The 15,956-nt window shown below is 37.8% G+C and overlaps 3 protein-coding genes across 3 annotated transcripts; all 3 read right to left on the bottom strand.

Annotated features, from left to right (window-relative positions):
* Positions 1-3,246: 3,246 nt before the first annotated feature.
* On the bottom strand, positions 3,247-4,179 carry LOC141006694 (olfactory receptor 8G17-like). The gene has a single exon (XM_073478919.1). The coding sequence runs from the start codon at positions 4,174-4,176 to the stop codon at positions 3,247-3,249; it is 930 nt and encodes a 309-aa protein (XP_073335020.1). The 5' UTR covers positions 4,177-4,179.
* A 3,845-nt stretch (positions 4,180-8,024) lies between these two features.
* LOC141006693 (olfactory receptor 8G17-like) lies at positions 8,025-8,957 on the bottom strand. Its single transcript, XM_073478918.1, has one exon. The coding sequence runs from the start codon at positions 8,952-8,954 to the stop codon at positions 8,025-8,027; it is 930 nt and encodes a 309-aa protein (XP_073335019.1). The 5' UTR covers positions 8,955-8,957.
* A 5,793-nt stretch (positions 8,958-14,750) lies between these two features.
* On the bottom strand, positions 14,751-15,683 carry LOC141006692 (olfactory receptor 8G17-like). Its single transcript, XM_073478917.1, has one exon. It carries the CDS (start codon positions 15,678-15,680, stop codon positions 14,751-14,753), a length of 930 nt encoding a protein of 309 aa, XP_073335018.1. The 5' UTR covers positions 15,681-15,683.
* Between the last annotated feature and the right edge of the window lie 273 nt (positions 15,684-15,956).

Raw genomic sequence — 15,956 nt, 5'->3', positions numbered from 1 at the left:
TGATGGCTAATGAGCAGAGTTTACTTAAGCCAAGTGAAAATATTAAGGGATAAATGATCTGGAAGGAATATAACAAATAACCAAACACATCTCTTAAAACGTTTTTTTTGTGTGTGGTAGAATCAAACTAGCTGAACCAGACATTTATCCCAAGGTAGTCAGGACTTTAATGATTAGGCTAATCATTAATTAATAAATCGCCAAATGCATTCATCAACAGTCAGAGATGAGCACAAATACATCAAAAGTATCTTGTTAATTAAAATGCAAGCAATTTGTAATTTTACTTTTTAAGTAGGCATTCGATAAAAACTTATATTTGTACATTTTAGCCATTTAGCAGCCTCAGTTTGTGTTATTGAATAGCAGCTGATGGGAGCTCCGCAGTTAAGTCCTTATTTTGTGTTATTTAGTTAAGTATCGTACAAGTAACTTGGTATTTACTTTATCTGTCATTTTAAGTCCGAAACTCCTAGTTACAAAAGTTTTTAATGGAGAAACATCTAACATATTTCGGCCAATTAATGATTAACCAATAATTAATTGTTAAGGCGACTGACTGTCAATTAAAGAAACTGTTTAAGATTTGCATCTCTAGTTGGGAGCTACAGTGCGTTACAAGAGATCTGCGGCACAATGTAAAATACTATGTTTGCGAAAAATTTAAAATTTAAGCTGAAAAATTAGTTGATTAATTGATTTATGGATCCACAGAAAATCACTGTCTTAAATGGCAACAGTTGTATTGATAAAGTAATCATTCAGATATAGGGATGCTCCGATCAGGGTTTTTTGCCCCCGATACGAGTCCGAGTCCTTTGATTTTTGAGTATCTGCCGATACCGAGTCCCGATCCGATACTCTTATAATACATTTAAAAAATTAAAAAGATCGAAGAAAACTATCCAAGGTGTCCCTTATATTTTATTATATTTTACCACCCATCGATATCCCAAATTTACATATCTGACAGTTTGCAACTGCATCGTTCTCGTCACTCACTTTAAAATACTTCCACACAGCAGACATGGTGCGCCACAACTTGCCACTCCGCTTCAAAACAAACTGGCGTGCTGGTCTTCTGCGCATGCGCATGTCGTAAACGGTGGTAGTAAATACTCATTTTATTTTTTTTATTTTGAATCACCAATAGCCCATATATCAACAATCTAATACAAATAATGACTAAATAAATATATATAAAACCGATCTCTGATCGGGTCGTAACGTCCGAGTCCCGATCGAGTCTTCAGTGGCGTGATCGGCCCCGATTTCCGAGTCACGTGATCGGATCGGTACAACCCTATTCAGATATTCCGTGGAACCCCATTCTCAGTTGTGAAGGTTTGCTGCTTTTCTCAGTTTTCTAGTAGTAAAATTTAAAATGTAATGTTATATTTAATTAGATTTTCAGTCAAGAGATTAGCCTAAATTTACGTTATTAAAGATATGAGTTAGTATAGAGAGAGCTGAAGTAACGGCCCTTACAGTCGACTTCATGGGACCTTATTTCAGAAAAAAATTGTACAGTAGTTGAGAGAGAGACACTTAATTTTTTTTATCCCGCTTGAGATGTGTCATGAATCCCACATATGATGTTTGTGAATTAAAAAGACAATTTTAATTGTCACAAAACAGATTTAGCTGTTTATGAAGCTGTAGTTTGTGTTGTTGGAGCAAGTCTTTTCATTTCAGAATTGGAAATATTAACACAGTATAAACACAGTATTCTGACAGTTAGTTGCATATACAGTTAGTTTTATGAGTATTGTTGTAAACAATTTTAAGTGAAACTTTGCACATCTATCTTTGGATCTCTTTAGTGGCACACATCAAACGCCATGCAGCTCCACACTCCTGATGTGGAGGTCTCAGCGGTGGATATCTACGACTTTAACAACTATGGGTAGGTGGCAAAATATAGTATTCTGTTAATATTTGAGTAAACTGACCCTTTAACAAATATAAATCTGACAACTGAACTCCCATGCCTTTCTGCCGACATTACATTAAAACAGGTTAAATCCTAACTTACTGCACCAAATGCTCATCAGCACTTGTGTTTGTCTTCATGTTTGCTGTGTAATGGTCAAAATTAGCAGCTAATGTTTCTGCCATTGTACGTATATTGTTATGGAGGACAACAAGTGTCACAGAAATAGTAATAAGGCATTTAACTAATTGTACAATAAATATAGGCATTCATAAATTAGTTAACAAATGTATTTATTATATGATAAACAAACAAATCCTCCGCACACTGACATAGACTTTACTATAGTAATTTATTGAAGGGAACAACGCGTTTCGCGTTCAGCGTCATCAGGTTCACCTTATTATATATTCAATAGACTAAATTACAAAGTAATTCATTATTTGATATTTTAATGGCCAATAAAAAGAGGAATTATAAATATAATTTACAAATAAAATATGAATCCATCAATAAAAAGGGATTTACAAAAACAATTGTCATCTGCAGATGTATGACATGCCTGGATGTGCTTTTGAAGCGAGCGCACTACAGACTTCTGCCGACCTAACTGGTTTAGCGCGTAGCTAACTTGAATGGGGATTAAATAATTCATTTGTGCAGCTCTTGTAGACTTTCCAAATGTTATTGGACCTAATGGCTCCAGTTATGACAGTAAAACGAGTCATTTGCATCACTTGTAGTTACATCGTCACATCACGTTTCTCTGTAAGCACTCACAGTGACGTCATGTTTTCAGCCATTGCACAGAAATAAAAAAACATTACAGGTTAAATTTTGATGGTATACCATTAAAAAAGAGTAAATGTTTAGAATGTTCCAATCAAAGGAATCCACATCATTTTTGTAGCTGATGTTAATTTACTGATAGCTTCTTGAGATTTTAAAGTTCTTTTTAAAATCTTGTATGTATTGTAGAATAGGGTACAGATTTAATGTATTTGTATACGTTTTTTCAAAAGTATTGAAATATTGATACTGAATATTTAAAATGGTTTCAAGACTCATTTTTTTTTGCATTATCGATATCACAGTACCAGCTGTGTTTTTGCTCTCTTCTCTGACAGCATGTTGACACAAGCACCACTGCAGTGCCAACATAGTCCCACCTCCTCCAGAGGCAAATTAATGTACACGATTTTGTGCTTAACACACAGTAGACAAGCCTTTTTATAATGATCTTTTATGCCCTCAGTGTTTAATGTTTCCCTCTGGTATCGAATATTGATATTTTTCCAGGCATTGTATCGAAGTTAGAAATTCTGCAAAGTCTTCTTTGAAAAGAACTTTTTTATCTCTTTTGACTGCACACCATAAATAATGGGGTTGAGGCTGCCGGGGATAATATGAAACAAAATAGAACAAAGTTTTCTGTAATCTGAGTACTGAGGGAAACGATGAAGAGTAATGATAGACAATCCATTGAACACCATGATCAAATACACAACCAGATGAGTGCTGCAGGTCTTCATGGCTTTACTGTTCAAAGACTTGTTCTTGCTGGTCAGACAGATGACTGTAATCTTTGTGTAAGTGAGAACCATGGTACCTATAGAAGCTGTAAAGAGGACAACAGTGAAAGTGAGGCCGTACACATTATTAATAAACACACTGTCACAGGAGAGTTTAAACAGGGAGGCATTGTCACAGTAAGGATTCATGATCATCGTCCTGCATCGGTTCAGCCGTATGGTCAGACCGAGAAGAATCCCAACCAGAACAAAGGCCACTCCCCAGGCAGAAACTGTGAGCTTGATCACCATTTTGTTGGTCATTATGGCAGCATAGCGCAGAGGATTACAGATGGCCACATATCTGTCAAAGGCCATAATCATGAGCACAGTGTGAGAAGTTGTACCAAACATATGTGTAGTGAAAGCTTGAACTACACACTCATAATAACTGATGAGACGCTCAGACGGAGGCAGCAAAATGTCTGAAAGCAAACGAGGCACCATGATAGAGTTCCCAATAATGTCATTAAATGGCAGGTTGCTAAAAAGGAGATACATCGGCTGGTGAAGGCTCTTGTCATTGAAAATTAGAACAACAATGCCCACATTGGCAACCATTATAAACAGGTAGGAGAAAAAGAAGAAGAGAAAGACAGGGTAGACCGACTCCTTCGAGACATTTAACCCTTCCAGCTGGAGAGTGAAGCTGTTGTAGGTGAAGTTTCCCATCAACCTGAAAGAACAAACCAACAATGTTAAGAGCTCAGTTTCTGAAAAATTGATCTAAAAAATGTACTCAACTGAAAATTTCAGCTCAGTATACTTTCTCTCATGCAAATTTTGGTTCAATTTACATTTTCATCCAATTTTCATCAGTGTTATTCTAGCTGGTTCCAAAGATCATTAAATTAAAATTTTTTTAAACTTCTTGTTCAAATGTTTGATCAAACATGATACGCGGATCAATAATACCTAGTTTGAATGTCAGTTTTCAGTCTGTCTTCTCTCTCTCACTGCTGAGAATTTCCACTCGCTCCATTGTTTTATAGTCATGATTTTATCTTCAAGGTATTCAGTTGTCACTACGTCAGATAGAGTGATGCAACATTAAGAGGTTATTGTGGTGGCCTTTGAAACTTTCAGCAAGCTGCAACACAGAACTTTTATTAATGTGTGACTCCTCTAAATGATGAAGTCTTGATAATCCAGCTGCAAATTTAATTTAAGGTATCTTACAGTTGTATTTTGACAACTTTGGAGGCCTGAATTCAAGTATCTTCTGAGGGGGCTGACTGGGCTTAACCAACAGAGGTCGCTGTCCTAACTGAGCTGCCCCACTGTCACTGTAGTTTAAAAAACATCTTTAAAATAGGGCCTGGGATGATATGCTAATCTCCGGATTTGATACTATCACGATACTCCAACATTGTCATCGGCTGGTGAAGGTTCTTGTCTTTGAGAATTAGAACAGTAATGTTCCAATTCTCAATAGTTCCAACGCATTAACTTTAGTTCAATGCATTAACTTTGGAAATATTCTCATTATTTTGAATTTTTGGGCGATAAGGACAAGAACAACATCACGGTGAAATGCAAGTTCGATCGTTTGTATGTAGGAATGTGTTTTTGGAAAAAAAAGCCCTTCACTTTCATCATATTTGTGCTTTTATCGTTTCTCTGTAAGCACTCACAGTTTACGGGTTCATTAATTGCATTTTTTAAGCAAAATAAAGAGCTGTAAATGTTATATTGCATCTGTCATTCCTATTATAAGGCTGTGGAGTTACCGACTGTGGGCCGTAAAGAAGGCTACAAAATGACAGTAGAGTCAATACATTCAAAGGTACATGTACAGTTGCCTACACGCCATCTGGACAATATAACCAACATGCGCGACGAGTTGCAAAGAGGTTTTACTGTAATTTTTTGGTAACTCTAAAGCACTCTAACACGTTACTTTTCTGAGTAGATAAGGCAGTAACATATCAATTTACTTTTTAGTGGCAGTAATCTTGTGATGTCACAAGTTACTTTTAAAAGTAACATTACCCAACAGTGCCCCTCAGTAGGTGTAAAGTCCTCTGTAAAACAACAGGTGGCGTGGTGCTTCATTTTTAAATCAATAAATCCGGTCATATTGACAACTGCAGTTATAAGAAAGTAGAGTTCATCAGTTCTTGGAGCTTCTAATATACTGTAACAAGAAGCACAGAATGAGGAACAAGAAGCAGCTCTCAGTGATATCAACCCTTTTATGACATTCAGTATAGGAAGCAAAAACTCCAAAACACAGTTAAGAAATACAGCTGTGGTCTTGAAATGTCACAGCCACCTCACTACTGGTTAAAACTATAAGCTGTAAAAAATGACAATTACCAACATAAACAACTATGTCCTGTGGCTGGGTGATAAAACGATCTCGATAATTTTCATGGTAAAATTTTCCACGATAACGATGATAAATTTATGACATTTATTTTCGATAGTTATTCTTGAGTCCGTTTTCCTTTACCTAGAAAACACTACACCAACAGCCAATCGCACAGCAGAGAAACAAATGCATGTGGTTGATACATGTTTCCGGCCCCTCCCACTCACAAAAACTCAGAATGATGGTGACCACCTGTGTGTCGAGCCGACACAAGAAAATGAGCAGTCCGACTAGTGAAACCGAGTGTGAGGAAACTGACAAAGACAAAGAAATTGTACCGAAAAAAGGTCATACCACTTCGGTTATTTGGAAATAGTTTGGCTACCTGAAGTCTGACAAAGGACGGCCATCATCTCAAAAGGTACCGTCCCAAACAGTACTCCGAAAGCATGAGTTTGCGCTATCATGCTAGCGTCAGCCTCCCCTCAAGTAGCCAACAGCCCAGCCCCACTGCTTCTACTAGTCAAACTTCAGTTCGACAACCAACAATTGCCGCTGCTTTTTCAGCCATTACCCCATATGAAAAGAAGCCGAAGCGTCACAAATACATAACCGGCGCAATTACGTACTGTATCACTAAAAATATGATGCCTATAAGCACGGTTGAAGAATCAAATCAAATCAAATCAAAACTTTATTTATAGCTCTATACAGAGTGTAGGGTAAAGTTGGAGGAGCAGCTCAGAGATGTCACCGCTGATATGTGGTCTGGTCGCACGTCCGAACCACATCAGGTCTTAAAGAACAGGAGGCATTAAAGCTGAACTGAACAACTACCTGCAAGCTCAAGAATGTGCAATATTCAAAGAATACAGTAGCATAATCATCCTCAACATTTACCTTTTAATTTTATTTTCTTTAATCAATGTTCAGTTCAGTATACTACCTCTATAATGTTTGAGACACGTTTGAAACAAGCAATTTGTTGCACATATTCATCATTTTATTTATTCAGTGTTTAACATAAAGCCATTTGGTTGGTTTGTCACCTATTCATTCTGACAATAAATAATTGTATTTTATAAACCATAATTAACCTTCTGGTTTGTTTTGGGTTCTGTCCTAAGGAAAATATAAAACTGTCAATTCAACATTATTATTGTTAAATATACTGTATATCGTGATAACAGTTTTGGCCATATCGCCCAGCCCTACTACTGTATGTCCTAACCAGACAAAACACTAACAAGAAGTAACATTTGCATTCGGGAACATAAACAGCAGACTTACAAACTAAAGGTCCTCAATCAAGCACTAGGCATGATGGGTAATATGGGCATCGCTACATTTTACATATATATATACACACACACACACACACACACACACACTCACACACACATTATATATACATTATATACGTCCATATAAAGTGTTTGTTTTGTCACTTACAATCTCAGATTGTTGTTCTAAGATTTTGACAAAATTATTGAAAGAATCCCCCCAGAGACGGACCTTTTTTAAGAATAAGATCCTTTTTGTTGAACCACAAACAGCCTCACCAAATGCACCAGACTCCATTTGCAGAAATAGTCATGTTATTATTGTATAACACACTTCATGCTTTCATTGTAGAGAAATAAAAAAACATTACAGGTTAAATTTTGATGGTATACCATTAAAAAAGAGTAAATGTTTAGAATGTTCCAATCAAAGGAATCCACATCATTTTTGTAGCTGATGTTAATTTACTGATAGCTTCTTGAGATTTAAATAAAAAAAAAAAAAAAATCTGGTACGCATTGTAGAATAGGGTACAGATTTTATGTGTATTAGTGTTGTCGAAAATATTGAAATATTGATACTGAATATTTAAAATGGTTTCAAGACTAATTTTTTTTGCATGATCGATATCACAGTACCAGCTGTGTTTTTGCTCTCTTCTCTGACAGCATGTTGACACAAGCACCACTGCAGTGCCAACATAGTCCCACCTCCTCCAGAGGCAAATTAATGTACATGATTTTGTGCTTAACACACAGTAGACAAGCCTTTTTATAATTATCTTTTATGCCCTCAGTGTTTAATTTTTCCCTCTGGTGTCGAATATTGATATTTCTCCAGGCATTGTATTGAAGTTAGAAATTTCACTAACATGACAACAATAATTTGTATTGATAATTAGACAAAACTAAATATTGAAACTTTATAATAACGGCAAAGTCTTCTTTGAAAAGAACTTCTTTATCTCTTTTGACTGCACACCATAAATAATGGGGTTGAGGCTGCCGGGGATAATATGAAACAAAATATAACAAAGTTTTCTGTAATCGGAGTACTGAGGGAAACGATGAAGAGTAATGATAGACAATCCATTGAACGCCATGATCAAATACACAACCAGATGAGTGCAGCAGGTCTTCAAGGCTTTACTGTTCAAAGACTTGTTCTTGCTGGTCAGACAGACGACTGTAATCTTTGTGTAAGTGAGAACCATGGTACCTATAGAAGCTGTAAAGAGGACGACAGTGAAAGTGAGGCCGTACACATTATTAATAAACACACTGTCACAGGAGAGTTTAAACAGGGAGGCATTGTCACAGTAAGGATTCATGATCATCGTCCTGCATCGGTTCAGCCGTATGGTCAGACCGAGAAGAATCCCGACCAGAACAAAGGCCACTCCCCAGGCAGAAACTGTGAGCTTGATCACCATTTTGTTGGTCATTATGGCAGCATAGCGCAGAGGATTACAGATGGCCACATATCTGTCAAAGGCCATAATCATGAGCACAGTGTGAGAAGTTGTACCAAACATATGTGTAGTGAAAGCTTGAACTACACACTCATAATAACTGATGAGACGCTCAGACGGAGGCAGCAAAATGTCTACAAGCAAACGAGGCACCATGATAGAGTTCCCAATAATGTCATTAAATGGCAGGTTGCTAAAAAGGAGATACATCGGCTGGTGAAGGCTCTTGTCATTGAAAATTAGAACAACAATGCCCACATTGGCAACCATTATAAACAGGTAGGAGAAAAAGAAGAAGAGAAAGACAGGGTAGACCGACTCCTTTGAGACATTTAACCCCTCCAGCTGGAGAGTGAAGCTGTTGTAGGTGAAGTTTCCCATCAACCTGAAAGAACAAAACAACAATGTTAAGAGCTCAGTTTCTGAAAAATTGATCTAAAAAATGTACTCAACTGAAAATTTCAGCTCAGTATACTTTCTCTCATGCAAATTTTGGTTCAATTTACATTTTCATCCAATTTTCATCAGTGTTATTCTAGCTGGTTCCAAAGATCATTAAATTAAAATTTTTTTAAACTTCTTGTTCAAATGTTTGATCAAACATGATACGCGGATCAATAATACCTAGTTTGAGTGTCAGTTTTCAGTCTGTCTTCTCTTTCTCGCTGCTGAGAATTTCCACTCGCTCCATTGTTTTATAGTCATGATTTTATCTTCAGGGTATTCAGTTGTCACTACGTCAGATAGAGTGATGCAACATTAAGAGGTTATTGTGGTGGCCTTTGAAACTTTCAGCAAGCTGCAACACAGAACTTTTATTAAAGTGTGACTCCTCTAAATGATGACGTCTTGATAATCCAGTTGCAAATTTAATTTAAGGTATCTTACAGTTGTATTTTGACAACTTTGGAGGCCTGAATTCAAGTATCTTCTGAGGGGGCTGACTGGGCTTAACCAACAGAGGTCGCTGTCCTAACTGAGCTGCCCCACTGTCACTGTAGTTTAAAAAACATCTTTAAAATAGGGCCTGGGATGATATGCTAATCTCCGGATTTGATACTATCACGATACTCCAACATTGTCATCGGCTGGTGAAGGTTCTTGTCTTTGAGAATTAGAACAGTAATGTTCCAATTCTCAATAGTTCCAACGCATTAACTTTAGTTCAATGCATTAACTTTGGAAATATTCTCATTATTTTGAATTTTTGGGCGAAAAGGACAAGAACAACATCACGGTGAAATGCAAGTTCGATCGTTTGTATGTAGGAATGTGTTTTTGGAAAAAAAAGCCCTTCACTTTCATCATATTTGTGCTTTTATCGTTTCTCTGTAAGCACCCACAGTTTACGGGTTCATTAATTGCATTTTTTAAGCAAAATAAAGAGCTGTAAATGTTATATTGCATCTGTCATTCCTATTATAAGGCTGTGGAGTTACCGACTGTGGGCCGTAAAGAAGGCTACAAAATGACAGTAGAGTCAATACATTCAAAGGTACATGTACAGTTGCCTACACGCCATCTGGACAATATAACCAACATGCGCGACGAGTTGCAAAGAGGTTTTACTGTAATTTTTTGGTAACTCTAAAGCACTCTAACACGTTACTTTTCTGAGTAGATAAGGCAGTAACATATCAATTTACTTTTTAGTGGCAGTAATCTTGTGATGTCACAAGTTACTTTTAAAAGTAACATTACCCAACAGTGCCCCTCAGTAGGTGTAAAGTCCTCTGTAAAACAACAGGTGGCGTGGTGCTTCATTTTTAAATCAATAAATCCGGTCATATTGACAACTGCAGTTATAATAAAGTAGAGTTCATCAGTTCTTGGAGCTTCTAATATACTGTAACAAGAAGCACAGAATGAGGAACAAGAAGCAGCTCTCAGTGATATCAACCCTTTTATGACATTCAGTATAGGAAGCAAAAACTCCAAAACACAGTTAAGAAATACAGCTGTGGTCTTGAAATGTCACAGCCACCTCACTACTGGTTAAAACTATAAGCTGTAAAAAATGACAATTACCAACATAAACAACTATGTCCTGTGGCTGGGTGATAAAACGATCTCGATAATTTTCATGGTAAAATTTTCCACGATAACGATGATAAATTTATGACATTTATTTTCGATAGTTATTCTTGAGTCCGTTTTCCTTTACCTAGAAAACACTACACCAACAGCCAATCGCACAGCAGAGAAACAAATGCATGTGGTTGATACATGTTTCCGGCCCCTCCCACTCACAAAAACTCAGAATGATGGTGACCACCTGTGTGTCGAGCTAACACAAGAAAATGAGCGGTCCGACTAGGGAAACCGAGTGTGAGGAAACTGACAAAGACAAAGAATTGTACCGAAAAAAGGTCATACCACTTCGGTTATTTGGAAATAGTTCGGCTACCTGAAGTCTGACAAAGGACGGCCGAGCATTAGGTGCAAAATGTGTCGCCGACCAGTCCTCAGCAGAACTGGAAACACCACCAACCTCTTCCATCATCTCAAAAGGTACCGTCCCAAACAGTACTCCGAAAGCATGAGTTTGCGCTATCATGCTAGCGTCAGCCTCCCCTCAAGTAGCCAACAGCCCAGCCCCACTGCTTCTACTAGTCAAACTTCAGTTCGACAACCAACAATTGCCGCTGCTTTTTCAGCCATTACCCCATATGAAAAGAAGCCGAAGCGTCACAAAGACATAACCGGCACAATTACGTACTGTATCACTAAAAATATGATGCCTATAAGCACGGTTGAAGAATCAAATCAAATCAAATCAAAACTTTATTTATAGCTCTACACAGAGTGTAGGGTAAAGTTGGAGGAGCAGCTCAGAGATGTCACCGCTGATATGTGGTCTGGTCGCACGTCCGAACCACATCAGGTCTTAAAGAACAGGAGGCATTAAAGCTGAACTGAACAACTACCTGCAAGCTCAAGAAGGTGCAATATTCAAAGAATACAGTAGCATAATCATCCTCAACATTTACCTTTTAATTTTATTTTCTTTAATCAATGTTCAATTCAGTATACTACCTCTATAATGTTTGAGACACGTTTGAAACAAGCAATTTGTTGCACATATTCATCATTTTATTTATTCAGGGTTTAACATAAAGCCATTTTATATATATATATATGTATATGTACACACACACACACACACACACTCACACACATTATATATACATTATATAAGTCCATATAAAGTGTTTGTTTTATCACTTACAATCTCAGATTGTTGAATTGAAAGAATCTCCCCAGAGACGGACCTTTTTTAAGAATAAGATCCTTTTTGTTGAACCACAAACAGCCTCACCAAATGCACCAGACTCCATTTGCAGAAATAGTCATGTTATTATTGTATAACACACGTCATGCTTTCATTGTACAGAAATAAAAAAAACATTACAGGTTAGGGCTGGGCGATTAATTGAATTTTGTTTTCGATTTCGATTTTGGCTTCCCTCGATCATGAAAGCAAGATAATCGTAATAAAACGATCATTCTGCTCTGTCTTGTGTGGTAAATGCAGCGAACCCTTCCATCTCCACCTGTGCACTCCGCTCCGCCCCCGCCTGAAAAGTTTCGCTTTCAGCCACGCCGTGCGTATTGCCAGTGGGTGTTTGGAAAAAACGTGTAGAAGAAGACGGAAGAAGATGGCAGAAAGGAGCCTTTGGTCGGGAAGAAAGATAAAGCGAATTCTGTGGTGTGGAAACACTTCGGTTTCGAGGAGTCTGACTTGGAACAAACGAAGATATTGTGCAAGATATGTCACGCGACCGTGTCTGCACCTCAAGGGAACACGACCAATTTATTTAACCATTTAAAGTCCACACACAGAGTAATACATGACCAAGCAGTGAAGGAACAAAATGAAAAGCTCCTCGACTCCTGCCACCGCCACACCGTTCTCAATTAAGGACAATAACAATTGACAATTAAAGCTGCAAGCAGCGATGAACGGGCCCTCGCAGTCCACGCGGGTCGGGGCGTGCTGCTGTCGTGACGTGCTGCTGTCGGGGCATGCTGCTGTCGGGGCATGCTGCTGTTGGGGCTTCTACATGCAACAACTTCCATTGAGGAAATGAAAGTGAGGGCAGTCAAGCTGTCATTTCGTCATTTAGCAATAAAAGCGCCACCTATTGGTGGATATGCACCAAATTTGGCACAAACGCTCATGTGGGCATGGAAGACGAATCAAAAAAGTTTTGTGTTAATCGGACTGTATTTCATCAAGATATGCAAGACTGTCTGGTTTACCACAATGTGCAGGAAATTGTTGTGTTATATTTTGGTCGTTCTTTAGACTATCACAATTCTTTTAATAACTTTTTGTCAGGAGAGTCCACAGATGCTGCGTGCAAAGTTTGGTGTAAATTGGAGAAATTGCCTGGGAGGAGTTCGAAAAAGTAGGTTTGCGACATTTGGCGAATTTGCAAATGGAAATTCAGTGCGAACGTGGGCGTGGCCTACATCACACGGTTCGGCTGTATTCAGGGAACATATAGATATAATGTTTAACGATGTGCACCATATTATGTGGGAGTAATTAGCAAAAAACGTTTTTTCTTGATAATAGCGCCACCTGCTGGTCATTTTTGGTGTGTGAGTTACAGGGGCCAGTCTATACCACCCCTATGAATTTCATATCCATAAGTGTTATGGTGTGGGCACAGTGCCAAATATAAAATGAAACTGCCACCAGAGTCAGTGTCAGACTTGGGAGGAGTTCGAAAAAGTAGGTTTGCGACATTTTGCGAGCTAGCGAAAAAAAACGGTAGGCGGAAATGGGCGTGGCCTATATCAGGAGATTCAGCACCATTCACTGAACAAGTGGATATGAGGTCTTTGTGCGACAAAGTATGTGGGAGTTATTAGGCAAAACGCACTTTCCTTGATTGTAGCGCCTCCTAGTGGTGAAAATTCACAACGACAAGAGATTATAAAATTTTTCGCCAGGTCTGATCTATATTCCAAGTTTGATGAGTTTTGGGGTATGTTCAGGCAGTGAAAAATGCGATCATTTTGGACGAAGGAATAAAATAATAATAATAATCATTCGAAAAACAATAGGGACCTCGCAGGTTCCCTGCTCGGGCCCTAATAATAATAATCACTACAAAAATAATAGGGTCCTCGCAGTTTCACTGCTCGGGCCCTAATAATGGATGCCGTCACATACATGATTGCCAAGGACATGTGCGCTATCAACACCGTTAGCGAGCTGGGGTTCAATAAACTGATTAACACATTGGACAAGCGGTAGTAAGTGTTACCATCACGTCACCATTTCAGCAGAATTGCGCTGCCTGCCCTTTATGATGAATGTCGCAGAAAAGTTGCAAGAGAAGTGTCAACAGCATTATATTTTGCCACCACAACGGACCTATGATTTTTTATTTTTACATATTATTTAATTCATTTTATTAATATATTTGTCTTATTTATTTGCATTTTTCTTGTTTTTCAGTTCAAACTTATCGTGTTAAAAGAAATACCAGAGTTAAAAGTTCAATAAATGCTTGTTCTCAAATCAATGAATAATCGTCTTTAATAATCGTGATTACAATATCAATCAAAATAATCGTGATTATGATTTTTCCCATAATCGAGCAGCCCTATTACAGGTTAAATTTTGATGGTATACCATTATAAAAGAGTAAATGTTTAGAATGGTCCAATCAAAGGAATCCACATCATTTTTGTAGCTGATGTCAATTTACTGATAGCTTCTTGAGATTTAAATTTTCTTTTTTAAAATCTCGTACGCATTGTAGAATAGGGTACAGATTTTATGTGTATTAGTGTTGTCGAAATATTGAAATATTGATACTGAATATTTAAAATGGTTTCAAGACTCATTTTTTTTGCATTATCGATATCACAGTATCAGCTGTGTTTTTGCTCTCTTCTCTGACAGCATGTTGACACAAGCACCACTGCAGTGCCAACATAGTCCCACCTCCTCCAGAGGCAAATTAATGTACATGATTTTGTGCTTAACACACAGTAGACAAGCCTTCTTATAATTATCTTTTATGCCCTCAGTGTTTAATGTTTCCCTCTGGTGTCGAATATTGATATTTCTCCAGGCATTGTATTGAAGTTAGAAATTTCACTAACATGACAACAATAATTTGTATTGATAATTAGACAAAACTAAATATTGAAACTTTATAATAACGGCAAAATCTTCTTTGAAAAGAACTTCTTTATCTCTTTTGACTGCACACCATAAATAATGGGGTTGAGGCTGCCGGGGATAATATGAAACAAAATAGAACAAAGTTTTCTGTAATCTGAGTACTGAGGGAAACGATGAAGAGTAATGATAGACAATCCACTGAACATCATGATCAAATACACAACCAGATGAGTGCTGCAGGTCTTCAAGGCTTTACTGTTCAAAGACTTGTTCTTGCTGGTCAGACAGATGACTGTAATCTTTGTGTAAGTGAGAACCATGGTACCTATAGAAGCTGTAAAGAGGACGACAGTGAAAGTGAGGCCGTACACATTATTAATAAACACACTGTCACAGGAGAGTTTAAACAGGGAGGCATTGTCACAGTAAGGATTCATGATCATCGTCCTGCATCGGTTCAGCCGTATGGTCAGACCGAGAAGAATCCCAACCAGAACAAAGGCCACTCCCCAGGCAGAAACCGTCAGCTTGACTACCATTTTGTTGGTCATTATGGCAGCATAGCGCAGAGGATTACAGATGGCCACATATCTGTCAAAGGCCATAATCATGAGCACAGTGTGAGAAGTTGTACCAAACATATGTGAAGTGAAAGCTTGAACTACACACTCATAATAACTGATGAGCCGCTCAGACGGAGGCAGCAAAATGTCTGAAAGCAAACGAGGCACCATGATAGAGTTCCCAAGAATGTCATTAAATGGCAGGTTGCTAAAAAGGAGATACATCGGCTGGTGAAGGCTCTTGTCATTGAAAATTAGAACAACAATGCCCACATTGGCAACCATTATAAACAGGTAGGAGAAAAAGAAGAAGAGAAAGACAGGGTAGACCGACTCCTTCGAGACATTTAACCCTTCCAGCTGGAGAGTGAAGCTGTTGTAGGTGAAGTTTCCCATCAACCTGAAAGAACAAACCAACAATGTTAAGAGCTTAATTCCTGAAAGTGATCTAAAAAATGTACTCAACTGAAAATTTTTAGCTCAGTATAAATTATCTAATGCAAATTTTGGTTTAATTTACATTTTCATCCAATTTTCAGCTTGAATAATATCTTTACATAATTGTTACACCTTTTAAAAAGCATTTTCCTCCCTGAAAATCATCAGTGTTATTCTAGCCGGTTCCAGACAGCATTGAATTTAAGTGTTCAGATGTTTGATCAAACATTTTGA

Source organism: Pagrus major, chromosome 13, assembly GCF_040436345.1.
Source record: "Pagrus major chromosome 13, Pma_NU_1.0".
NCBI classification, from domain to species: domain Eukaryota; kingdom Metazoa; phylum Chordata; class Actinopteri; order Spariformes; family Sparidae; genus Pagrus; species Pagrus major.
This window is presented reverse-complemented; position numbering and strand designations above follow the sequence as displayed.